General features: G+C 43.8%; 2 protein-coding genes across 5 annotated transcripts in view; one reads left to right on the top strand and one right to left on the bottom strand.

Moving 5' to 3' along the window:
* Nucleotides 1–10,330, top strand: part of MKRN2 (makorin ring finger protein 2) — a 27,360-nt gene extending 17,030 nt beyond the window's left edge. Inside the window, exons 6-8 of the mRNA XM_046642812.1 lie at nt 287–397; nt 8,467–8,611; nt 8,761–10,330. Coding sequence (XP_046498768.1) covers nt 287–397; nt 8,467–8,611; nt 8,761–8,898 — 394 coding nt within the window. The 3' untranslated portion in view covers nt 8,899–10,330. The remainder of the gene's footprint in view (nt 1–286; nt 398–8,466; nt 8,612–8,760) is intronic.
* RAF1 (Raf-1 proto-oncogene, serine/threonine kinase) overlaps nt 10,236–26,428 on the bottom strand; it is a 66,773-nt gene continuing 50,580 nt past the window's right edge. For 3 of the 4 annotated variants that reach the window (XM_046642778.1, XM_046642794.1, XM_046642788.1), the window contains exons 7-18: nt 24,729–24,882; nt 24,063–24,122; nt 21,568–21,595; nt 21,332–21,459; nt 20,856–20,973; nt 16,292–16,376; nt 15,345–15,521; nt 13,691–13,737; nt 12,298–12,416; nt 11,772–11,903; nt 11,497–11,631; nt 10,236–11,275 (exon numbers count right to left, since the gene is read on the bottom strand). In XM_046642778.1, coding sequence (XP_046498734.1) covers nt 11,132–11,275; nt 11,497–11,631; nt 11,772–11,903; nt 12,298–12,416; nt 13,691–13,737; nt 15,345–15,521; nt 16,292–16,376; nt 20,856–20,973; nt 21,332–21,459; nt 21,568–21,595; nt 24,063–24,122; nt 24,729–24,882 — 1,327 coding nt within the window. In that variant the 3' untranslated portion in view covers nt 10,236–11,131. The remainder of the gene's footprint in view (nt 11,276–11,496; nt 11,632–11,771; nt 11,904–12,297; nt 12,417–13,690; nt 13,738–15,344; nt 15,522–16,291; nt 16,377–20,855; nt 20,974–21,331; nt 21,460–21,567; nt 21,596–24,062; nt 24,123–24,728; nt 24,883–26,428) is intronic. The other variant, XM_046642803.1, reaches the window with a different exon arrangement.

Here is a 26,428-nt window from a genome sequence, read left to right as displayed (position 1 = left end):
GCTTTTGATGAGCAGTGCCATGTCCACGCCCAGGATTCGAACCAACGAAACACTGGGCCGCCTTCAGCGGAGCATGTGAACTTAACCACTCGGCCACGGGGCCAGCCCCGAGAAGAATGCATTTTTAATAGTAAACAAGGTTCTTAGATGATTGTGATTGTACCTTTTGCAATTTTTGGATAGGAAATACCTGGAGTGGTCATACGTTGGAGCAAAGGGTTAGTTATGGAATGTAGACAGGATTTGTAACTTACTCTCTCCCTTACTAACCTGATTCTTATTTCAGATCTTGTCCAGAGTGCCGTGTGATATCAGAGTTTGTAATTCCAAGTGTGTATTGGGTGGAAGATCAGAATAAAAAGAACGAGTTGATTGAAGCTTTCAAACAGGGAATGGGGTAAGTGCTTTGAGTTCAGGTGTGATCCTGGTGCCTGCCTTTCTCATGCCATTACCATTGCCGCTTCCCCCTTCCCTCTCAAGAATGTGGTCGTGGGGGCCTGAGGCCATTCAGGGTCTCCTCCTTCTCTCAGGCACCATGCACTCTTTGGATATACAGAGGTGAGCAAGGCCGTGGTGGGTGGACTTCTTTAGTTTTTAAACTGAGCAGTATCCCCTAGAAATCTGTTTCAGGTGCTACGGTCAACTTGTCATCTGGGATTATCCATTCATTCAACAAGTATTGATTGAAGATCTATATGATAGGTCTTTTCTAGTTGCTGGGGATACAGCGCTAAACAAATCAAACAAAAATCTCAGCCCTCACACAGCTCACCTTCTAGTGAAGGAAAATAAATTAGAATAATAAGAAACAAGATAAGTAGGAAAATATGTATTAGATGGTGATCAGCGCTAAGGAGTGAAGCAAGCCTGGGAATGGGAGACAGGAAGTGGGGGGTGCACTTTTAGTGCGGGAGACCAAAGAATGGCTCTGTGAGGCGACGTCTGAGCCAAGACCTAGAGGAGGTGAGGCAGCGAGCCATCTTGATGTGAATGAGAAGAGCATTCGGGATGGAAGAAATAGTCACTGCAGACTCTGAGGCTGGAGCATGTCTGCCTTGTTTGAAGAACAGCAAGGAGTAGCTGGATGAGAGGAGCAAGTTGGGGAGGATACAGGAGACCAGGGCGGTGGCGGGGCCGCAAATTGGATAGGGCTTTGCAGGTCGTTGGTTGGATTAGGCTTTTTATTCTGGATGAGATGGGCAGCCGTCATAGGGTTTTGATCAGAGGAGTGACATGATCTGATTGATATTCTGAAAGGATCACTGTGGCTGAGCCATTGAGAATATATTGAAAGAGGAGGCCAGTTAGGCTATTGCAATAATGCAGGCAAGATACGACAGTGGCATGGACCAAAGTAGAGGAGGCGGTAAGAAGTGGTCGGATTCTGGATCTGCTTAGAAGAATTGCTGATTGATCTGCTGATGCATTGGATATGGGACAGGTGTGAGGGAGGAGGCGCTGAGGATTCAAATTTCACTTCTAAAAGTCTTACCACTTTTGATTTCTTTGCTGCACTTCCATCTTTGTTGGCCACTTTCCTCTCTCAACTATCTGTTTTTGTAAAATGTCTTGAGGGTTTATCACTGGGAAACAAGGAGGCAACACAGCTACACATTTTGCTTCTGTCTGTAAACTGAGTGACAGAGGTACGGTGACCGGTCTCCGACGGAATTTGGAAGCAAGTTACGTGACTGGGTGCTGACCATGGTGCGTGCTTGTTATTTATGTAGCGATTGGACTGAAGAGCTGACAGCCAAGTTTGTACTTTATGCAGTTACTCACAGTTAACGTTCTGTGGTCACTGAAATTTGAACCGTGGTGTTGGAGGACAAGCGTTATTTAACTAAACCATGGGTGGTTAGTTTCCTAAGGCTCCTGTAACAGATTACCACGAACTGGGTGATTTGAAACAGCAGAATTTTATTCTCTCTCAGTTCTGGAGGCTGGAAATCTAAAATCAAGGTATGGGCAGGGTTGGTTCCTCCTGGAGGCTCTGAGGAAGAATCTGTCCTGTGTCTCTCCTGGCTTCTGGAGGCTACCGGGGATTCTTGGGGTGCCTTGGCTGGTGGCAGCAGAATTCTAATTTCTGCCTTTGTCTTCTCCCCTGGGTCTTTCTCCCTCTTTTGCATTTTGTAAGACAGGTGACATTAGTTTTACGACTCCCCCATTAATCCAGGATGATCCCATCTGGATTAGTCTTATCTCTAGATCCTTAACTACATCAGCAGACCTTTTTTCCAAATAAAGGTACATTCGCAGGTCCCAGGGCTTAGGATTTGGACCTGTCTTTTGGGGGTCACTATTCAACTCCCTGTACCTGGTGTCTCAGTCCATTCTGGCTGCTGTAACAGTGCCACAGACTGGGTGGCTTATAAACAACAGAAATGGATTTTTCACATTTCTGAAGCTTGGGAAGTCCAAGATCAAGGTGTCAGCACGGTCAGGTTCTGGCGAGGGCCCACTTCCTGGGTCGTAGCCTGGTTCATAGCCTTCTCACTGCGTCCTCACACGGAAGGTGGAAGGTGCAAGTGAGCTCTCGGGTCTTTGTTCATAAGAACACTAGTCCCATTCATGAGGGTTCCACTCTCATGACTTAATCACCCCAAAGGCCCCACCTCCTACTTCCATCACATTGGGCACTAGGATTTCACCATATGAATTTTAGGGGGATACAAACATTCAGACCGGTAACTGAAATTTATGCAGATTAGAATCGTGCAAAGCAAGGGCTGCCTGTTTACCACAGTTGATCTGTTCTTCTGTTGATGGATACCTGTGCTGTTTCCAGCTATTGGCTATTTTGAATACTTTTTAGAATTCCATTTTAACTTAAAGCTTTTTAGCTTACCTGTTTTTTGTTTTTTTGTAAGGGAGATCGTTGCTGAGCTAACGTCTGTGCCAATCTTGCTGTTTTATGTGGGGTGCCACCACAGAGCAGCTTGACAAACGGTGCTAGGTCCATGCCGGGGATCTGAACCTGTGAACCCCAGGCTGCCAAAGCAGAGAGCATGAACTCAACCACTATGCCACTGGGTCGGCCTCTTCTCTGTTTTTTTTAAAATAGTTTTTCTTGGGATTACAATGTACTCTTATTTTTTACTGTCAGAATTGATATGCCTGCAGCCTTATGTAATATGCATTACTTCCTCATTACCATCTTTTGCATTACAGATATAAAGCATATGCATTCTATTTATATACATTAGAACCCCACAAGGTCATAATAGAAATTTTCTTAAATTTCAGCTTTACTGAGTTATAGTCGACAAATTAAATTTTAAGATATGTAAAGTATACATCATGGTGATTTGATACACATGTACATTGTGAAAGGATTCCCCCAGCTAGTTCATTAACACATGCATCACCTCACATATTTATCTTTTTTTATGATAACATTTCAGTTCTGCTCTCTTAGCAGATTTCGATAATACAATACAAGTGTATCACATGTAGTCACCGTGTCTTATGGTAGATCCTTATTCATCTTTTACCACCTCTCCCTATTTCCCCCACTCTAGCCCCTGGCAGCCACCTTTCTACTCTCTATTTTTATGAGTTTGACTTTTTTTTGGATTCCACATATAAGTGGTACCATGCAGTGTTTGTCTTCTCTGTCTGGCTTATCTCGCTTAGCATAATGTCCTCAAGGTTTATCCATGTTGTCACAAATAGCTGGATTTTATTCTTTCTCATGGCTGAATAATAGTCCATTGTGTATATAGGCCACATCCTCTTTATCCATTCAGCTGCTGACAGTTATGTAGGTTGTTTCCATATCTTGGCTATTGTGAATAATGCTGCTTTGAACATGGGGGTGCAGATGTCTCTTCCAACAGGTGTGAGGTGCTATCTCACTGTGATTTTGACTTGCATTTCCATGATGATTAGTCATGTTGAGCACCTTTTCATGTACCTGTTGGCCATTTGTATGTCTTCTTTGGAAAAATGTCTGTTGAGATCCTGTGCCCATTTTTAAATCGTATTATATGTTTTTTACTATTGAGTTGTTTGAGTTCTTTATATATTTTGGATATTGACCCCCCCCCCCCTTATGAGGGATTTGAAGATATTTTCTCCCATTCGAAAGGTTGCCTTTTCATTTTGTTGATGGTTTCTTTTGCTGTGCAGAAACTTTTTAGTTTGATGTAGTCCCACTTGTTTTTTTTTACTTTTGGTGTCAAATCCAAAAAAATCATTGCCAAGACCCATATGAAGGAGCTTATCGCCTGTGTTTTCTTCTAGGAGTTTTATGCTTTAGGTCTCACATTCAAGTCTTTAATCCATTTTGAGTTGATTTTTGTGTATGGTGTAAGATAGGGGTCCAGTTTTCCCAACACCATTTGTTAAAGAGACTATCCTTTCCCCATTGTATATTCTTGGCTTTTTTGTCATAAATTAATTGACCATACATGCATGGTTTTGTTTGTTTCTGGGCTCTCTGTTCCATTGATCCACGCATTTGTTATTATGCCAGCACCATGCTGTTTTGATTACTATAGCCTTGTAATATAGTTTGAAATCAGAGAGTGTGATGCCTCCAGCATTGTTCTTCTTTTTCATGATTGCTTTGGCTATTCAGGGTCTTTTGTGGTTTCATACAAATTTTAGGGTTGTTTTCTCTATTTCTGTGAAAAATGCCATTGGAATTTTGATAGAGATTGCATTGAGTCTGTAGATTGCTTTGGGTGGTATTGACATTTTAACAATATTAATTCTTCCAATCATGAGCATAAAAATATCTTTTCACTTATTTGTGTCTTCTGCAGCCTCTCTCAACAATGTCTTATAGTTTCCAGTGTATAGGTCTTTCACCTCCTCGGTTAAATTTATTCCTAGGGATTTTGTTCTTTTTCATGTATTTGTAAATGAGATTGTTTTCTTAATTTCTCTTTCTGTTAGTTTGTTGTTAGTACATAGAAAGGTGACTGATTTTTCTATATTGATTTTGTATCCTGCAGCTTTTCTTTTGGAATTTTGCAAATGTTGTTCCAGTATAATCTGGCCTCTGTAGTTTCTAATAAGAAGTCAGTAATAATTTAAATTGAAATACATCATTTTTCATATTTTACTGCTTGGTTTTCTCTGAATCTGTAAGTTTATGTCATTCACCAAATTTAGGAAAATTTTGGCCATTGTTTCATCAAATATTTTTTATACCCAGTTTCTTCTTCTCCTGGGACTCTAATTACAGGGGATAGATTTTTTTATATTGTCCCACAGGTCTTGGGCTGTTCATTTTCTTCAATCTTTTTCCCTCTTTGTTCATCGTGAACACATTTATAGCAGCTGCTTTGAAATCTTTGTCATCTTGAAGTTGGTCTTTGTTGATTGTCTTTTCTCTCAAGAATGGTCACGTTTTCCTGATTTCTTCATATGTTGAGTCATTTTGGATTGTAACCTAGACATCGTAAATGTTACCTTCTAGAGGATTCTGGATTCTGTTAGATTCATCTATAAAGCATTGATGTTTTTGTTGGAATAGGCAGGTAAATTGTTTAGATTCACACTCTTGGGCAGCAGTTCAAATCTTAGTTCGATTCTTTTATACCTAGCTGAGTTGCCTTGAGCCCTTTGTGGGTCAGAGGTTGGTCAGAGGTGTGGGTGGAGTTAATACCTGGTATTTAGAGTGCTCCCTCTCAGCTTTGTGGGATCGCTTCCTCACTTTCTAATGGCTGATTTCCTCCAAGTCTGTCTCTTCATTCTTTAGGCCAGAAAGACTGGATTTTCCGCTGGAGTTTTAGCCACCCTACATAGACACCTGCCTTGGGTCTGCTCAAGGCTAAAACCTATTTTTTCTAAAAAAAGATAACTCACCTCTTGCCATTCCACTCTTCCCAAGTGTCTAATCTCAAAGAATCCTGCTTTTGTTCATTCTTCAGTGCCTTCCAGTCTTTTAAAAATATTTGTATTTCTAGTTATCTGCAGGGAGGTTGGGTCCTGTAAAATTACTTGACCATACTAAAAGTAGAACTATATGTTACCTTTTTAAATGGTTCCTTTAAGTTGCATATCAATTACTGAAGGCTTGATGTTTTCCTGCTTTACCATTTTTTTCCTCATGTGGTGTTATTGTATGTCCACCAGAGGGCAGGAGTGACAAGGGAGAGGGGTGCAGCCTGTAGACGGCAGGTCTGCTGGAGTTGTCCGAAAATTCTCAGGTCATTGCTTTTGGGTCTTTCTGGCCTTGGTTTCCACTGGTGGTGTTTTTATGCATTCCACAGACATTTACTCAGCACCCACTACGGGCCAGGCACCTTCAAGCTAAGCACCAACAGGCAATATAGAAGAGAGATTAGTAAGATAATTTCATGGGAAATTGCAAAAAGACAATTATGGTACAGGTTTTCTGGTGATAAATTCTTCATGAGAAAACCAAGCCAGATCGCACAACAAAGAGAGCACTCAGATCCGCTGGGAAGTGTCAGGAAAAGCAGTATGGGGACCCTGAGTCATGAAGCATGAATAGCCTATGGAATGACATGGGTGCAGAATGGTTCAAATTTTGTGTTTGGGGAGCAGTGGGAGTGGTCCTTCGGGTTGAAAGTGGTATATAGAAGGATATGGTGGGAGCTACAGGGACAAAGACAGACTGGAGTCAAGTCTAAGGGAGTCTTGAGTCCCCAGCCTGACGGTGGTCTTTAAGAACAGGGTAACAAGTGACACACTGTTTAGGGAAGCTCCTCTGTGGTCGTGGGAAGAGGTTAGAACCTGGTGGAAGGGAGGCCACTTAAGAAACAACTGTGGCAGGCAGACAGCAGAGGATGGTGCCCCTAACGGCTTCGACAATGTGGGAACTAAGAGGTCGATTTGGGAGGTGCTGTGTAAGCAGAAGTGACAATTGGATGTGAGAGCTGAGAACAAATAAGGGGTTGAGGGAGACTTTGTTCTTGGTGACCAGATAAGCCTGGGGGGAGAAAAAGAACATTATTTTGAGAGTAGGGACTAGAGGATAAGTTTTTGAACCTGATGAGTTTATTAAAGCCAGTGTCCAGCAGACTGGTAGGAACTCACCGCTTGAGTGATCATTTGACAATCTGTTCACCACCTCAGGGGCACGGGGGCCTTGGAAGGTATCTGGTCCACACACCTCTGCTCGGGTCCACTCTTCAGTTGCCTGTGCTTGAGTCAGACCTGGGAGAGTAGGCACCCAGGCAAGCAGGGAGGCTCCTTCCCTCTGTGGACAGCTGTCAGGGAGCTTTTCTTTGCGCCGCTCCAGGGTCTGTCTCAGCCAGCCCCGGTGGTCTAGTGGTTAAGATTTGATGCTCTTACTGCTGAGGCCTGGGTTCGTTTCCCGGTCAGGGAACCATACCACCCATCTGTCGGTTGTCATACTGAGGTGGCTGCATGTTGCTGTGATGCTGAAAGCTGTGCCACTGGTATTTCAAATAGCAGGGTCACCCATGGTGGACAGGTTTCACTGGAGCTTCCAGACTAAGGCAGACTAGGAAGAAGGACCTGGCCACCCACTTCAGAAAAAGCTGGCCATGAAAACCCTGTGAATAGCAGCGGAGCATTGTCTGATAGAGCGCGGGAAGGTGAGAGGATGGCACAAAAAAGACCAGGCAGGGTTCCACTGCTATCCACAGGGTCACTCGGAGTCGGAATCGACTGGATGGCACTAACGACAAGCTCTCTCTCAGAGACCTTCACCACAGGGTCTCTGCCATCCCCCTTGTCTTCTGCAACTTCCCCTTCCTCAGTACTCGCAGACGGCCCTCTGGGTTCTTGGGCGTCTCTTCCTCTTCAACTTGGGATCATTTATGAATGCATAAGCCAAATTCTATGTGAGCAAGAAAGGAATGGGAATTTTCTATTTGATTATGAGTTTCCTTAGGAGCAGGCCTTCTTAAGGATCTGTGGGTAGAATTCGAAGGGGAAAAAATTTAACTTTTTGCTCACTAGTTTTAGATCTATGTGTTTTATTTTATGCATTTGACAATACTGTTCTGAGAAGGAGTCCATAGCATATAGAGTTAAGAAGCTCTGCTCTGGAGGGTGGGGACCAAGGAAAATTGGAATGAGACTTGTAACTTTAGGCAGCTGCTAAAATTCACTGCTTTCCCTGTGACTCCTAAGTCAAGGCTTCCCGTGGTCACCTTGACATCATTGCTGGCGTGGAGGAAGGGAAATTTTCCTGGGTGGAGCTCCTGTTGGGACTTTGAGCTGAGGCAAGGAACCCAGACAGCTGGCCCAGAGGAGCAGTCAGGCCCACATTCCCCCGAAGGCCTTGGGAGCACTGCAGGCTCGAAACACAGCAGAATCCCCACACGTTCAATGCTGTGTGAGGCCGTTTGTCAGAGTGGGAGTATCATCCAGCTTGGAAATCAGCATCCTAACCTCTCTGAGCCTCAGTGCCCCACCTGTAACGTGACGCTGTCCCAGCTCTGGCAGCGATGGAGGAAGGCAGTGATTCATCTGGACCCCAGATTCTCCCACCATCCTTGATTTTTTTCTGCTTTTCAGAAAAAAGGCTTGTAAATACTTTGAGCAGGGCAAGGGGACCTGCCCATTTGGAAGCAGATGCCTCTACCGCCACGCCTACCCTGATGGGCGGCTAGCAGAGCCAGAGAAACCTCGCAAACAGCTCAGCTCCGAAGGCACTGTGAGGGTAAGGACTTGGCCATCTCTAATCAGAGGCTTACCTGCGGGCACTGCTCATAGCTTTGGCAGCAGCGAATGGGTAAGCAAAATAAAAATAAGCTACCTAGCCGTCATGTTGCCTTTAGCACTAACCAGGCATGTCTGCTCTTTTTGCAGTTCTTTAATTCAGTGCGGCTCTGGGATTTCATTGAGAACCGAGAAAGCCAGCATGTCCCCAACACTGAAGATGTCGACGTGACAGAGCTTGGGGACCTCTTCATGCACCTGTCTGGAGTGGAGTCATCAGAACCCTGAGGAGCAGATGGTGGCCCTCGTGTCTTCGGCTCTGCCGGCCAAGCCCTCCCTAAGTTTAGGGTGTGAAGAGCTTCCTTTACTGTAGCCCAAGGTGCTGTGTCACTGGGATTTGAGTGGGGTTGTACTTAACCTGCGTCTCATCCACTCTCCATTCTTACAGCTGTGGGAAGAGTGAAGGATATAAAATAACCTAACGAGTATATGGAATCACTACCTTTATAGATAATAACTTAGTTGCACCTCAAGCTCCTCGGGGGGACCAGCTAACCAGCCAGCCTGAGTTTTGATTGATTGCTTGTAAGACACACCTGGCTCCTGTCCTCCTGAGCTTTAGCTCCCTAGAAACAATCAACTTGCAGCTGCCCTTAAAGCAGCAGATGCATTTTTCTTACCAAAGGATTCTTCAGCCCTATAAAGGACTCCTCTGTAGTGCATTTCCCTAGTGTACTTAAATAGGGTGTGGGCAAAAACTTGATTTATACAAAGCTTTTCAAGAAACAAAGTGGGCACTGCACACCTTAGCATAAAACTTTATTTAGGGCTCTTCAGTGTCCCAAATCAGAGCAGGAGTCTTGTTGCCATGTGTTCAGGAAACAAAGTATAAACCTTTTTCCCTGTAAGGAAGGGGGGGGGGGGGGGGGGGGCTCTTGAAGTAGCAGAAGGTAGGGGTGGCAGAACAGAGGTACTGCCTGCATTTCTGCTGTGTTGGGGCCTTGACTGGAGGAAGCCTAGACCACATGCCTCCAGGGAATTATGTCCCCAGCGCTCAGGTGTGGGCTCGCGCCCCAGGGGTAATCATACTGCCAGCTCAGTGCACACGTGCTGTTACACGTGGCCTCCCACCAAGCCATCTAGTCTCATCAGTAAAGCCTAGCTTTCAGTCGAAATTTTGTAAAAAATTAACAGCACCCAAGAAAGTTTCTGGTTCTGACCCAGCAGCGGTCTTGAAGAGAAGTCAGCACAAGTATTCTGTCACCAGTTGTGATTGTAAATGAAGGAGCATAACTTTGTGAATCAGAACAAACTCACTCCAAGCCTGAATTACCTATTTTTATAAACAGCTATAGATACCAAATATTTTATAAAATGCATTAAAAATGTGGGTAGAAAAAGGTCTACTCTTACTGAGTTTAGAGTGCTTTTTGTGTAATTTTTATAGTTAACTCTTTGGTGAAGGGTGACAGCGAGCATAGACAAAAGCTGAATTAAATTCATTCCCAGGGGAGGCTCTGGGCCCATTTCCTGCTGCTTGAGTTCTGCTCCAAAAGGGATGAACAAATGCAGAGTGCAAGTGTGAGCTCAGTATTACTTTAAAAGGAGGAAACAGCCATTAAACCTACATTTAATTTATTTTATTAAAATAACATAATTGAGGAACCATTGGATAACTGTATTGTTGTCAGGCGCAATAAAAACAAAATTAAACCCCAAATCATCAAGAAAACCTGTATTCCTGGCTTTCTTGTATACACATGATGCGACTGTAGAAAGACAAGGCTGGCCTGGCGGCCCCACCCCATAGGGGCAGCTCCTGGAAGACTAATAAATTCAGCATGATGGAAGACTGCTCCCTGAGAGGGCGGAGACTGGGAGGGGCAGGCCGAGTGCCTCTTCTGGAAAACCATCTCAATGCACTGGAGACCTCCAAGAAAAGGAAGTGTCCCCAAAGTCAAGTTCCATAGTACCAAAGCAGGCTCCTTCAGGCGGCCACGGTCTCGACAGTCCTGGGCTGTTTGGTGCATTATGTGCAAAACTACCTGTTTGGCGCCACACCACTATCTCTGAAGAAAAGTCCTTCCTGTGATAAGCATTCGTCGTAGGAGCTGATTTCCTAAATCCACATGTCCCCACGTCAGGGCTGGTTTGCCTACCTTCATTTCCCCTCCGAGTGCTTTTTCTTGCCCTAAAAATACTCATTTAACCAATAGCTGGGGCCCCAGATCATGTATTGCCTTCAGCAGCCACTGGTGCATCTGGAGAAGGCTCAGCTCTTGAGCGTGGGGGATGCAGGGAGGGAGCAGGACAGACCAGCATTGCGAATGGCTTCCTTCTCCCAGGGCCAGAAAGGGTAGAAAAGAAGGCAACATGAAGTTAAGGCCCTGTGAGTAGTCTAGAAGGTCCTTAGCAGCAGCTTCTCTAAAACAAGCTCTGTCCCCATAGAAAGGGAGCAGAAATGTGGTGCCTGCTGACTTCCCTTCCTCCCCTGGTGGCCTGAGTGCAGGTGCGAAGTCAGCTAGAAGACAGGCAGTCTAGGGGACGTGGTCAACGTGCAGGCATTGATGTCCTCGGTGTGGGCCGCCCGATGCAGGGATGGCTCAGAAGCACTCCGGTTGATTTTCGGTAGAGAGTGTTGGAGCAACTCGATGGAAGACAAGATCTGAAACATGGCCAGAAAATGGTCTTGTAAGCTGAGGTCTGGTGTTTTCATCACAGCAGCTTTCAATCAGGGACCTAAAGACAGGCTGTTCTCCCCATCCTACCCGCAACATCTTAGGGAGAACACGAGTCCCTCCCTTTTAGGGGAAAAAAGCCACTTCCTTTCTTATTTCTATCATTAAGAACTTTCATCAGTTCTAGCACCCTTGAGCTAAGTCTTACCTGGGGAAAAAGAGGCCTCTCCTCCTTAACTTTCTTCACGCAGTCAGCCACAAGCCTCTTCATTGCTTTGGGGCAGTTCTTGTATAGCTTACTAAGGTCTGGGGAGGCATACCCTCGGCCCACCATGAAGATGATCTAAGGCAAAGAAAACAGTTGAGGGAATGGACGGGTGAACAACAGTGAAAGGAGCAACTCGTAACTCTCCTGCTGCATGGACTGGCAGGAGGCCCAGGGCTTCCGCAGTGCGTGCGGTCCCTACACACCAGCGCACATACCTGATCTCGGTTGTTGATGTGGGAGTAAGGCAGTTCCCCTGTCATGAGCTCATAGAGTACAATGCCATAGGAGTAGACATCAGACTGGAAGCTGAACGGGTTATTATCCTGCATCCGGATCACCTCTGGGGCCTACAGGGACAAAGTACATTTGTCACAATCTGGGCCCCACAGGCATCCAGGGGCCAGGCTGTCCCTTCCAATGGGTCTGAAAGAGTCCTTTCCTCAGTCCTCTATAGCTCTTCCCCAAAGGGCTCTGACTCTCAGGCTCAGGCTAGAGCTCAGGAATCCTCATCTCTGGGACCCAGCACTTCCTATCGTTTAACTCCTCGTAGCTGTGCGTCAGCACGGTTCTGATCACCAGCTTCCCCAAGGAAACCCAGATTTGCCCCAGGTGGTCTGACATCACTCAAGGCATCACTGGGGTAGCCTGGACTTCTGGGAAATGGAGAGATGCTTTAAGTTTGCACGGAGACCTCCAGCACCCCTTCTGCCCTGTACCCTGCTAGTGGGAGCCAAGCCTCACCATCCACAGGACAGAGCCAGTGGGTTGTTCAACCTGCTGAGAACCACTCCAGCGCGACTTGACTGTTGCCAAACCAAAGTCTCCAATTTTCACCGTCAGGCCTTCATGGAGAAATATATCTCAATGCTTGTTAAGGACTCTGGTTTTCAAAAGAATGGTCAAGTGAATTTGGAAAAACTTCCCAAAGTTCTTACTAGCACAGCACTCTGCGCCTCCCATCTGCCCCAGCTTTCTCTGCACTGGATCTGCTAGTGTTTCTGAAGCTTTACTAAGGGCTTTTGAAATGCCCCTTCTTCAGGAGGCACGCAGGCATTGCTCAGGGTGCCAGATCATTTGGCTCAACCAAAAACAAGCCAGTTTCCCCCCTGCTTTTCCCCCCTTTACACATCTAAGTACCAGGTCCCTGGCCTCGTGACCTTCCTTCCTACATAATGTAGGTGCCTTAAACCCCAAGACTCTAAGAGCACGGGCTGCCTTCCGGTGCTCCTCAGAGCGGAGTGTGGCCTGCTGATTGCTTATATTCATTTCTGCCTGCATTCTACCCTCAAATGACTGACTGAAACACACGTGAAGAACAAAATGACAAATCCCTCACTGAGCACTGAATGCTGTCCTGACATTTTTCACTAGAATAGGTACTACTTGGTGACTTCAAAATCAGACCCAAACTGCCCTCATTTCTGGGTAAAGAAGTCGAGCAGTTTAAGGCCAACTTGTCATCTGCTTATGCCCACTAATTCACAGCTCCTTAAAATCGCTGGTGTCTGCTTTCATGGCATAATGTGTTGGTCCCTAAAAACCCACCACTAAAAGGTATTCCATGCCTCAGGTATGTGCCCAAAATAGGCTATGTCCCATAATCCAACTCAACACAACTGTCGTGCCTTTCATGAGCCAGGAAGCAAAGTACAGCTGTAATGCGACGCTCTTTCAAAAAGACGGGGGGAGGGAGGCAGATGTAAAATTGTTACATTTCATACCCTAGAGCATGAAAAATACCTTGATTCATTCCCCTTCTCTAAAAACACATTCAGTCTTGGGAAGGGTTGATTCCAACAGTGACCTCGAAGGAAACCACTTGTGTACATTCAAGAAAAACAATTGTCAGTAGTAATTTTGAAAATCTTGCACCATTTGGCTTGCAGTTACTTTCTGACCAGATACGTATGTACTGTCCACAAACTAGAAATAAACATAAATTACAAAAGCCTCACCCCCCCAAGTTAAATTTACTAATAAACAGCATAATAAAACCAGACCTGTTTCAAGCATAAACCAACACGTATCTCAACGCTTAGGGAACTCTTTCCAAAGTCACTTTTGCTGAGATAAAGTCTCCCTTCTGTTTTCCTAAATTCAGAACTGAGCAAATGAAACCACCACCAAAGGATACTGTTGGATTTCATATCTCTGTGGATGATGTTTTTTGCATGCAAATAGCTGTGAAGGGAAAATAAATCTATTAAAAACAGTTTGAGGGACACAGGTAGAAAGCAGCTTCAAACTACAGCTAAGAAGAAAACACCGTGAAGGCCTGTCTCCCAGTGAGGAGTTACATTTGGCGACCGGCCCTGCACTGGTTCGGCCTGGTCCACGTCATGCCTTACCTGAAGGTGAGGTCACAGCACAAATGGGGCGACTATTCTTTAAGTATCAATTTTACTCAAAGTAATTATGACACTCAGCCATAAAAAAGGACAAAGTCGTCCCATTCACAACAACATGGATGGACCTTGAGGGTATTATGTTGAATGAAATAAGCCAGACAGAGAAAGACGAACTCTGTATGACTCCACTCATAGGTGGTAGTTAACGTATGGACAAAGAGAACTGATCGGTGGTTGCCAGGGGGAAGGGGGGGTGGGGGAGGGCACTAAGGGTGAAGTGGTGTACCTACAACATGGCTAATAATAATGTACAACTGTAATTTCACAAGGTTGTTAACTATCAGGATCTTAATAAAAAAAAAATATGCTTATGGAAGCTAGGATTGAGAACTGGGAAAAAAAAGTAATTATGACAACCCAGTGTCTGTCAAATGATGAACGAATAAATAAAATGTGGCATATCCGTACAATGGAATAATATTTAGCCACGAAAAGGAACGAAGTACTGACACATGCCACCAACCTCTCAAAAACATTATGTTAAGTGAAAGAAGCCAGTCACAAAAGACCTCATCTTATATCCTGGAACCGTTCTAACATTAGATAGTGGTTAATGGTTGTACAACTCTGTGACTATACTAAAAAAAACCCACTGAATTGTACACTTTAAAGGGGTGAATTTTATGACGTGTGAGTTATCTCTCAAATTTTTTAAAAAGTAATTTTGACTAGTTATTTCTTAAAATGTACAGAATGCAAATTGCACGTGAATTTTAAAAGCAGAACATGAGATCTTATATAGCACTCAGGCACGGCTTTAGCTTAAGCCTCTCAGCCATCTGGGGATATGAGGAATTCCTGCTCCTCCACATAACGGGTATTTCAGGGGAAGAGTCTGAAGTACTGCCCTGGGCTAGCCAAGAATGGAACATGTGTGCACACGCACCCCTTTCACACAGAAATATGTCAAGCACAAAGACCCAACAGGGTAGTATTTAGTGGAAGTGCTAAAGATGACCCTCTAAGCATTCTACAAAAGGAAGATAAATTATCTCAGAAGTGACCTCTGCTTCAACCCTCATGTGGAAGCAGCACACTTGTTGATGGGCCATGCCTAGGGATCTGATGCCTGCAGAGGGCACTGCCACAACTGTCCAAGCAGAAGGTACCGACCTGCACTATGTTGTTCTTGGGTGTCTGGCTGAATTCTGAGGGCAGCGGCTGGAACCTGAATCCGAGCCCCAAAGGGGCAGCCTCACCTTGGGCGAGGAACGTGAATTTCTCATTCCCTTCAGCCCACCCCAGAGGCTCATTTTCAACTGTGCAAAAATATCACAAAAGTCACTTAATAGACTTGGCCTTTCCTAATCCTGGTTCTGATTTAGGGACAAGTTGATGCTTGGACCCCAGACTTTCTAAGTCATCAGGTCATCTACTCACTCCATTCCCTGAGCCGTCTGCCGGGCGATGTCAATCAACTGGAACATCTGGAACTTGGTCTCCTGGACATGCAGGTGTTTGTAGAGGCTGCTGCCCTCACACCACTGAGTCACAATTGCCAGGTTGTCCTTCGTCATGTACCCCATGAAGAGCAGGATGTTCACGTGCCGTGTTTTACTGGAGGGGAGAAAAAGCTCTGAACAAACCTTCCGTTGCTGCAAAATAGGGAGATCTACTCTTCTTTCCCACTGACAGTGGATCCTGTGTGCTCTTGATGCCACCTGTGCTTACAATCTGGGTGGCTGGCAAAGCAAACACATGAGACTGTTGATAATCCAGCTGGTGTTCTAAGCTGACAAAGGAGCCCGCCGTTATTCACCTCAGAGCTGGCCTTGATTATAGAGAGGACATTCTCTAATCAGTGTACACTCACAATTCTCCCCATAGGGGTCACAAGGACCCCTCCCCTCTGGGGAATCCATCATTACTCAACTTATTCCTAGAAGTCTAAATAGTGACTCAAAGATTTGAAAGCTGATGGTTTTGAAGACTAGAATAAGGCAAGTTGACTATAAAAAAAAAGTTCTTGGAAATAAATGTGAAAATAGAACTTATTTCTCCCTACCTCACACCAGAACCTGGGCTACTAAGTGTAGTGTACCTGGAGACCTAAAGCAGTGGGAGGGGTACGCTCATCACAGGGGGCCCCTCTAAAGGTTTAACACCCCCATAAGCTGGAAGGAAACCTTCCACTCCCTGGCACTCCTAAGGAAGGATTTTCAACCACAGGACTCCACAGTGAACGCTCACTAACCACCCATCCCAGCCACAGGCCCTCAGGGAAAGGTCCGTACCGTGCAGCCTTCTTACTCTGTAGCTCATGTACCACCACCCATGCCCCACCCCTGCCACTCCAGGGGGGCTAGACGGGCCAGCTTTCCACTCACCGCAGGACAGCCACCTCGTTCCTGAACGCCTGGAACTGCTCTGGTGTGGGGTCAACAACCTTTAAGATTTTCACTGCAACGTCTCCTGCAAATTAGTTTGTAGTCAGTGCATCATGTGAATGCTCTTACTTTGTTGTTTTCATATACCCTAGTTTTGAGGAAGGTATAGTGAATCACTTAGTCAAACATCATATCCCTACACAAAGGGAACAAGGTTTGAACAGGCTTGGTTTAAACTATTCTTATTAAGCCTGACGTCCCCACTAGGGAGGTCATATGTGACGGGTCACAACCTGGGCCTGTGAAGATGACACTGGTGGTGGATATGAACGGCCCAAGAGATACTGAATATTGGGAGCCAGAAGGCTGTTTCAGGAAGAAGGCCACTTATCAAGCAGTTGATGCTAAACTCAGCAGCCACATTTCAATGAGAGGAGATGATCCCTTGTATAAATTCAAAGATATTTATTGAAATTAAGCTTCTTTGCCTTCAATACCATTAAAAAGTAATCCTAATGATTAATACTGACTGCTTACTATACCCTGGCACTGTGTGTGCTTTCATAAGCATTACCTCCCCTCCGACCCTCATAGCCCTCATTAGTTGCCCTATCACGTAAATACTGTTACCCTAATTTTATAGGCAGCCAACAGAGAAGTTTAGTCACTTTCCCAAGGTCATACAGCCAAAAAACAAAAGTGCTGGAGCCAGGATTAGAACCCCAGTCTGACTCCAATGCCTGCACTTCTAACTACAATACTGACAACTGAGTGTCAATCACTTTGAGTAAAACCAGCCTCTTTATATAACTTGAGAAACATCCAGGGATCAATCTACTTTGTATGCGCTACCAATTTAGAAGGCACTTTCAGAAGTGTTTTCATGTCATATTTATAATAGCAATTATAATAAATTACTTGAGGCCCTATTAGGACTTCAGGTTTGCATGGCAAATGAATTTGCTAAAACGCAGCCTTCTGATGATCAAACAAAGTAGGAGTTCGCTGAATTAGTTCAACTTGGAAACAAATTAGTTCCTCCAAATATCGAGCATGTCCGCTTGGCAGCACCCCACCTGGCAGCTTCTGTTGGGGCACTCCTCATTTCATTTTCGGGGAGCACCTCCTGGTAGAGAGATGGTTCTTATAACGGGTCCCAAACTGTTGCCCTGTGATCTCTGGTTTTATCGTCTAAAGCTAAAGTCCCCACTTAACAGCAGCCTCCAAACTAGTTCTCAGCCAATTCCCTGGCACACGTATTTACCAAGGGCCCAGGGCTGCCGTGAAGGTGCTACCGACTTTGGATGGGAGAGATAGATGCAAGCTATATTCAGAGCTGCCTTCTATCTAGGAAGATGGAGCTGGTAAACCATGCAGCTCCAACATCAAGTTCCTTATGAATGAGCAGGAAGACAAGAGTCTTTTGCTTAATTCCTCATTCTGGAGCAATCTGACCCAAGATAAGAGTGCTGAGGGTGGGGGGGGTTGCAGAGTGGGGAGTAAATCTCTTGGCAGAGAGGATATAGAAAGATTTTCTGAAGGAAATGGGATATCGGCCAAGGCAAGGATTTTACTCAATAGGAAAAGAGGCTCTTCCAGACTAGGTACCCCAGGAACAAAGGTGAGGGAAGGGGGAGGAGAGAAACAGGAGTTGTGTTTGGGAAACTCCAGCATGCGATTTGGGCACCTGCAGGACAGGAGGGAGCCCAGGCAAGATGCAGGTACAGTGGTGACAGTGGGAGTAGAAAGGAGGGGATGGAGGCACGAAACCCTATGAAGCAGAACTGACTCAACACGACAGTCAACAGAGTGGGAGGGCCAGGAGACGGCAATGCTGGGGCCCAGGCACTGGGCAGGGCTTTAAAGGGACAGGCTGAGGGTAGGGGTGCAGGAGGAAGGCTTGAGGAGATGCCTCAGGGGGGGCTGCCTCTTGAGACCTTCCTAGGTCATGAGCCTAGTTTTGCAATCCTTTCTCTGTCTCACGGCTGTCCTTTGGGCATGGTCTAGTAGTCACTGAACTCACCCTCAGCGTCACCCATCTTGGACCTGATCGGTAATGCAACCTCAGAGCACAAAGGATTCACTGGCAGCCAAAGCTGCCCACATGACGCACTCTGACCTTGTAGTCAGCTGAACACCCTCTCCCTGTAGCCTCTACTTTTCCTAACAGTGCACAGGCCTTAGCCCTGTTAAAAGTTCATCTTATCTTTGTCCCCTCATCACAGTCTGTTCAGATCCTCTCATCTTCCTAAATCCTATCATCCAAATCTGCATTCACCTCCATTTAAGTCATCCACAGTACATGAATCTTCATGCAAGTCACCGATGGCAAGACTGAACAGGGCCAAATCAATGACAGAGCCCTGTGGCACCTGCAAGGACCATCTACCAGCCAGCTCATAGTAACAGTTACGATAAAAGATAACATGCAATTTCTTACTAAAACCCAGAGACTATACTCTATCCTACAGCATTCCCCTCATTTATATGTATATACTCTGAGGAGTGCCATGATAGGGATTCAATTTGCTAGGAACAATGGGCAAACGTTATAGGAAAACAAATCTTAACTCATATAAGGAACGGTTTTCTACTGGTAGGAACTGCCCAGAGCTAGAAAGAGTTCTCAGCCATGTAACGAGCACCCATCACTCTGATTTTTCAGGCCAAGGCTGGCCAAACCTCTGAAGGTCTTGACGCACCATCTGAGATTCCATTTCACCCAAAGTCTTTACGGGACTCTACAATCCCCCACCCTGGATCTCACTGTTAGCCTCCCCCTCACTCACTCTACTGAAGCCATTCAGACCTCCTTGAGTTCCTGGAAAAGGCCAGGTGAGAGGCCCACTTTGCACCTGCTGTTGCTGCTTCCCTAGGTATCCGTACCACCTTCAGGCCTCAGGCAAATGCCACTTCCTCAGCAAATGACTCCCCTACCAATCTACGAAAAACTGTGGGCGGGGCCTGCGACTCTATACCTGCTCTCTGCCATTTTTCTCCCTACCACTTACATCACACTATATATACTGTACTGTTCTTGGTTATTGTCGCCACCAGAATATGAACTTCATATGAGAAAGAAAAGAATTGTTTATCTATTTTGTTCACTGCTTCATTCCTAGCCCCTAGAAGAATGCTCGGCATTAGAAGGATGCTCAAGAGATGAAGAAATGAATGAATTCTAAAATGTAACTGTCAGCAAGGCAAGTTATGAGTTGAGAAGCTGTCTGTCTGAGGCTCTGGAGTGGGAGTGGCCATGGCCTCTGTGGGGAATGCTGCGTACTTAGTTATTGGCAGCACAGGTCAAGAACCAGTTTCTGGCAGGGAATGTCAGGACTCAGTGCCCAGCCTGAGGCCCCTAGGCCTTGCCTGGCCACAATTTCATAGAATTAGGTCTGGGCCCCAAACAAAGACTGCTCTCCAACCTGCCCCCAGCAGTTCTGGGGGCCAAGCGCATCACTGCCAAGCCCACCTCTCCAGCACTCTATGCAACAGGTGTTCAGTAACACTGCTTATTGCTAATCCCTCTCGCCTTTCAAACCTGTTTCTCAGATGAGTATAAAACTGTATAGTAATATTTTTTATTCTCCTTCTGGAATTATCCAAATACCCTTATAGCTGGCAATCTTACAACATGTAAAGGATGGCACTTATTTACTTCAGCAAGTAATATAAATGATAAAGGTAAACGGCTAGGGAACTTTTTATGGAGGGCAGCTTATAACAACTACATGAAGTAGTTATTATTCATCAAACCAAAACTACTTACTTTCCCATAACAGTAAAGTCTGAGGCAATGTAATACAAACAAGTTAAGACACATTCCTATTGGCTGTCATGTTTTTTAATAAGATATTGAGTTGATATCATGTTTATCCATGACTGAAGAAGGAAGAGCGATTTTCACTTGGTGAACGTGGAATGTTTTACTTTTTTAAACACCAATTCATTTCCTTGCTTTAACAATTTGGGGATTGTCTAAAACTTATTATACACACCTCTGCTTTCCATACAGAAGAGAACGAACACCATTCCTCCTACTCTTATTGACTCAGTCAAACTTATAAACCTCAGCCTCAGGCTGTGAAGGAGATCCCAGGCCATGGGTTACACCAGGCTGTTGGCCTCTCAGGATCCCAGTTTTCTTGCATGCAAAATCTCTAAAGTCCTTTCCTGCTTCAAGTTTCTAGAATCCATGCTCCTCACAGGAACAGACTGTACTCACTTAAGGAGCTTCAAAGCATGTCTCACGTGCAGACTGCACTTAATTCATAAGAGATCCTGACATTTGACTATAGGGCTCAACTCTTATTCACCAATTCCTAATTATCCTGGAAACTTTAATCATATCATACCAATCAATCACAGCACAATCGAATCTAAAAAGTATGCTATGAAACTTCACTGAGATACTGAGCTCAATCTTCAGGTGTAATCAAGTGGCCCTGGAGAGTGCTGTTGGGAGCCTCGGGGCATAAGAAATCTCATCCCCTGCCTGGCCCTCTCTGGACTGAAACTTGACTTCACCCCACGCCTTGCAATAGAGGGAGGGCCCGGAACTTACCGTGCCATTTGCCCTTATACACAGTTCCAAAGGAGCCTGACCCAATCCGGGTGGAGAGCATCACTTCACTCGCTTCTATTTCCCAGTAATAGCTTGAATCTCTCTGACCACGAGGTCTCTGAAACAAGCAGAGATCATTAATGCACTCCATGGAATGGTAAAGGTCTGTTGTTTAAGGAGGGTGTCAAAGAAAAGATCAACTCAATTCCATCCATTCCCATATCTTTCAAAGACAGACTTATTAACTGTCATTCCAATTTTTGTCCTTTGAGAAAACACTATTTTAATTGTACCCTGCCTTACAACAAACCAGGAAGTTTTCCAATGCAAGCATGCCAAAAATGGCACTGACATAATATATTCATTAAATGTTTTTTATTAGAGCCCTTCCCCCCAAAATTAAAAGTATTCTCATTTCTGACTAGGTTTTTCTTACTGAACCCCAAACTGGAGGAAGTACTGTTGGCCATACTCACAATTTTGTTTTTCTCCTGGGTCCCGGATCCTGGTGCCCGCTCTCTCTGTGCCGGCACAGGGGTTTTAGGCTGTGACCAGCCCGTTGGGCTCAGATTGTTGGGGCTGCTGGACAAGGCTGAAGGTGAAGCTTAATAGACAAGACAAAAAGGATCCACACATGGATAAGCCAATAGAAGATACACAGCATAAAGAGAAAAAGCCTATTACTATGGGCTAAGTGACTCTGGACAAGTACCTGATTCACTGTGGCTTCGAATTGCATCCTGAAAGAGAAAAGGAAAGCTGGTCAATGTACTCACTAGAACAGATCTTCTCTTGGAGAGGGAAAGGGGAGGAGGAGGATTTGCAGGAACAAAGTAGATTATAAAACCTCTAAAATACAAAAAGTCTAATTACATACTCTAACTTTCTTTTGATTAAATTCACCAAATATCAGTGGTCAATATCTCCAAGATTGTTATCATCAAATATTAGGAGCACTGATGTTAATTTTTCATATACAGTGAATCTCCATATACAATGGAAACCACATTCTTTTTCTCAGAAGAAAGCAATGCACACAGCAAACTCATACTCTTTAAGGAAGGCTAGCAAAGTTACTATCAGCTGAGATCTTTCCAATGATTGGGAATCTTGCTCCATTGAGCCTCAAAAAAAACCTGAGGATTCAGTGGCTAGCTCACTCTTACTCCTCTAGGAGTTTAGGGCATAGTGACCAGAAGTTGAATTTGATAAGGGTAAGCACCGTTACTACATACTTTATCTGAGCCTAAAATCATGGAAAGCTGGAAGCTCTGCAAATCCCCTAGTCCAAAACCTACAATTTACAGAAAAGAAAACACATGTTTGAACAGGTAAAGAGACTTGGCCAGGGTCACAGAGTCAGTAGATGGCAGAAATAGAACCAGAAACCATCACCCGTGGATCTCAACCCTGAGCTCATTCACCACAAAATGTTCCTCAGACTATATAGGTAAGCTCTGAAATTAGTTATACTCTTCTTAGGTGAAAAGTCAAATGCTACCTTTAGAATTTATTAGAAACTGGGTAGAATAGTTTAAATCACACCCTGCATGAGACCTAAATCCTCCTTCTATAAATCCCCACTTGGAGTATATAAAATAATAATACAAAACCACTTGACCCCCATATCCTCAAAAGGGCTATTTTTCTGGAAAGGTCTACTGTCTTTATGTAACCACAGTGAAAACAAGATGCTTTTTTCACAGAACTATTACTGGAATGCTCCCATTCCATGACATTTTTACAAGATAAAAAGAATCATAAACCAAGCCGCCCCTCCCCCTCCTTTGGCAACCTCACCCAAGCATCTTCAGAGTTTACCAATAAAGCTTGGTTCTCGAGTTCCCAAACCTGGCCAGTCTTCAGAATCACCTGGGGAGGTGTTTAAGAATACAGATTCCCAACCCCCTGCCCTCCACTAGGATTAAGCAAGTCTGGAAGGGAAGGCAGGAAGCCCTGGAATTTGTATGTTTTTAAGTACGGCAGGATGATTGCCAGGTGGGCAAAACTTTGGCCGAAAATAACGTGAATTTCAACAGAATATTCAGCAGCTATAGCTTTATTATCCAACTAATCTATTCTTTGCTTCTAGTCAAAGCATGGCACAATGTATTTTTATTGACCAGAATTACATTCCTATGCACTAGGATTTTTTTCTTAACGTCACAGTAATTTTCTTCCCTGTATCCATTATATACCTCAGATTTTCTCTGCTAATTTCTAGTTGGATTGATTTATCCTTAAAAGGAACTTTTTAATCATTTTGGAATCTAAATATTATTTAAAGAGAATTACAAACGGTTTAAACAAAGCAAGAATGTGTAATTTAAAAATGGTGAATCACATGTAATAAAAAAAACCAGGATCAAAATTTGCTCTGCCTCTAAAGTAGAGAGAGGATTAAGCACAACATAGTGCTAGTTGTTCTATAACAAAAATTAAAGAATTTTCAATTTTAATGTTCCCTCTAAGTATTGGAGTGCTTACACAGGAACAAATCATATAATAGGAGAAAAGCAACTAGTATGTTATTGTATTATTATCAGGGCTAATTATGATAAAACAGAAATAATAAAATTCATAGCTTGCATACATGACCTCTTCATGATAATCTTGTGATATTCAAAGCGCCTCCCCAAAATCACCAGTTTAGGCCCCACATTCAGAAGCGAACTTTTTTGTTGAGTTCCTGCAACCTCTGATAGGTAGGACAAGTACGTCGAAAGCGATTTGAGGTTTGAGTGCGGTAAGCTGTGACTGAGTTGGCAGGTGTTCGTGAGGTTTTTCAAAGAACAATTCATGATGTACAGAGGGCCCAGTTGTCTCCAACAAGCTTTTAAAAAGGATTCTCAGGGCATATCAACCAAACTGATACATTTGGTTTCTAAATGGAGTATAAATAGAACAGTGATGCTGTAAGCACCAACTAAATAAATCTAGCACTAGTCTTGGTTGGAAATGATTTAAAAAAATTTTTAATGCCCTTGGCCTCCAAATCTCACTTGAGAAACTTATTCCACCTATCAGCAATACTGCATACCAGTATTTTTCTTACTCCCATTACTCTATTGCCAAAAAAGAAAACATAAAAAGTGTGACAAGAAATACAAAATTTAACTTGGTAATTGTTTTGATAGTCTACTGTCTGACAGTCTTAGCAATCCTGTTAATTTACAAGAAAGCAAAGGCATGAAGAAGAATACCTACTCTTCCCCTCAAACAAAATCGTCTGGACCACGCCCTGGGAGAAGCATTCAGGCTGTTATTCTAGTCCAAAGCAATGAGAAATAAAGAAGAATAAAGAACAAAGGAAGTATTTTAAGTGTATTCAGTTGTTATTAAAGATGAACCAGAAAGTAAACGAAACAAACAGAACATACCAAAAAGCCAAGAAAAGAAAAAGCAGTTTGAAAACACTAGCTTCGGGCACTTTTTCATCTCCCTAAATCTCTGCTTGTTAGGATCTTAAGACTCCACCCTTTTATTTCTAAATAAAATCATTTAAAGTCTTTCAGAGAGTTTGTAGTTCTCCATCACTATTATTTTCTTTCCCACACTGAAATAAAACTACTCTTTATGTATATTATTCACTAACCCGCTGAAATCCTATTCAAATCTGACATGGAAAGAATGAATTCAAATGTTAACATTTCTTCAGGAAATTTTAGTTCTTCATTAGAATGATGTACCAACCAGATTATTCAACAAGTCTAAAGATGCAGTGGAAAAAAAAGAAATTCAAAAAGTACAGGGACCCAAGAAAGTGCTGCAACATCCTTATCAGGTTTGAAACCCAAATCTCTCTGACACAACAGTCAACTCCACCCAAATAACTGAGTAATATTCCTCACCCTCCCGGAGGGGCCCTATTACCTCAATCATCCTGCTGTCCACAGGCAGGGTGGTGCTGACCATGTGGACATTAGGTGTGGACGTCGACCTCTGCCTCTGGGAGAGGGAACCTTCAGAGGAGGGACTGGAGGTGTTGAACGTGAAGGCGTGGGGCGTGGAGTATCTGTGCTGGGAGCTAGGCGAGGAGGAGAGAGAAAATTCCATGACCGACACTCAGGCCCCTCCACTGCTGAAGTAACCACCTAATGCATTAAGATACTCAGGGACAAACTCTATGTACTACAACCTTTGACAAAATGTTCCTTTCTTTCAATCTGTACCATTTAAAAACCTTCTTCAGTCTAGGTCCTTTTGCATGCAAATTTTTGAAAAGAAAATAATACATGTGCTTGGAATTCAAATGAAAAGAACAATACATAAGTTTTCTTCTTTTGAATAAATCCTATCTACAGAATACTCCAAATTCTTCGACCATCCTGGGAAAGAACAGATTAGCCTTTACTATCCACACCGCCACCCACTAAACTAGTTGGAACTTGCCCCTTTTAATTTAGAAACTAAATTAGAGAACATTAAGGAAGATATTGTAACAGATGGTTGGACCTGCTGACCATGTCTACAAAAATGCCAGAATTTTAGCCACTGTGCATCCTCTCTCCCAGTAACCAGCTAACAAAGTCAATTAATGTGAATTCAGTTTTTAGGTTGCAACACCAACTGAAATTAATTACTGGCCTCTTTCAGGCAACGCCACTCCCCCACCAGCCAAAGCCTAAGTATAACGTTTAAGTATAATGCATTAAGTATAACATTTTCATTATATGTTCTAAAGATTACTTTGAGTTTTGTTCAGATTCAAGTAACACCATGCATGAATTCAAGGGATAAAGGGCTAGTTTTTGAGGGAAGCCCGGTGGTGCAGCGGTTAAGTTCGCGTGCTCCGCTTTGGCGGCCTGGGGTTTGCCAGTTCGGATCCTGGGCACGGACCTACACACGGCTTATCAAGCCATGCTGTAGCAGGCGTCCCACATATAAAATAGAGGAAGATGAGCACGGATGTTAGCTCAGGGCTAGTCTTCCTCAGCCAAAAGAGGAGGATTGGCAGCAGATGTTAGTTCAGGGCTAATCTTCCAAAAAGAAAAAAAGGGCTACTTTTTCTAAGAGAAATTGCTCTATTGCCTTGAAAAATTGCCTTCCCAGGTAATTCAACACTTATGCCTTCAGAGGCCTAGTTTCTTCTAAGAAATCTTCAGAAGCTAGTACAGTTTTTTGGTCAGACTTGCTTTTCAAATTATCAAGAAAAATAAAATCATACACAAGTAGATGTCATTTCAACAGAAATTCTTTGTTCTCAGACATGCTGCCTTTAACAATTTGCATGGTAATTTTACAAAGGTCATTAAATATTATACAATTATATATACATTAAACTCAGATATTTTGGACAAAGACGTAGATGTTATTTTAGGTTCCAAATTCATGCGTTAACACGAGCAAGACGTGAACTCAACAAAACTCTGATTCTAAAGCTGAAAACAGAGTAAAGACAAGTTACACACAAATTCACAGGCACATTAGAAAGGATATTTATATTAAAAATCTAATTAGATTCTTTTTTTAAGACAGCAGTCTATTAAATACCATGGTTTTAGCAATGCAAGACCATAATAAGCATTTCAAAGTTGAGGACTTTATTTTTATTGAATCACTGTATATAGTTT

The sequence above is a fragment of the Equus quagga genome, chromosome 1 (genome assembly GCF_021613505.1).
Source record: "Equus quagga isolate Etosha38 chromosome 1, UCLA_HA_Equagga_1.0, whole genome shotgun sequence".
NCBI lineage: Eukaryota > Metazoa > Chordata > Mammalia > Perissodactyla > Equidae > Equus > Equus quagga.
This window is presented reverse-complemented; position numbering and strand designations above follow the sequence as displayed.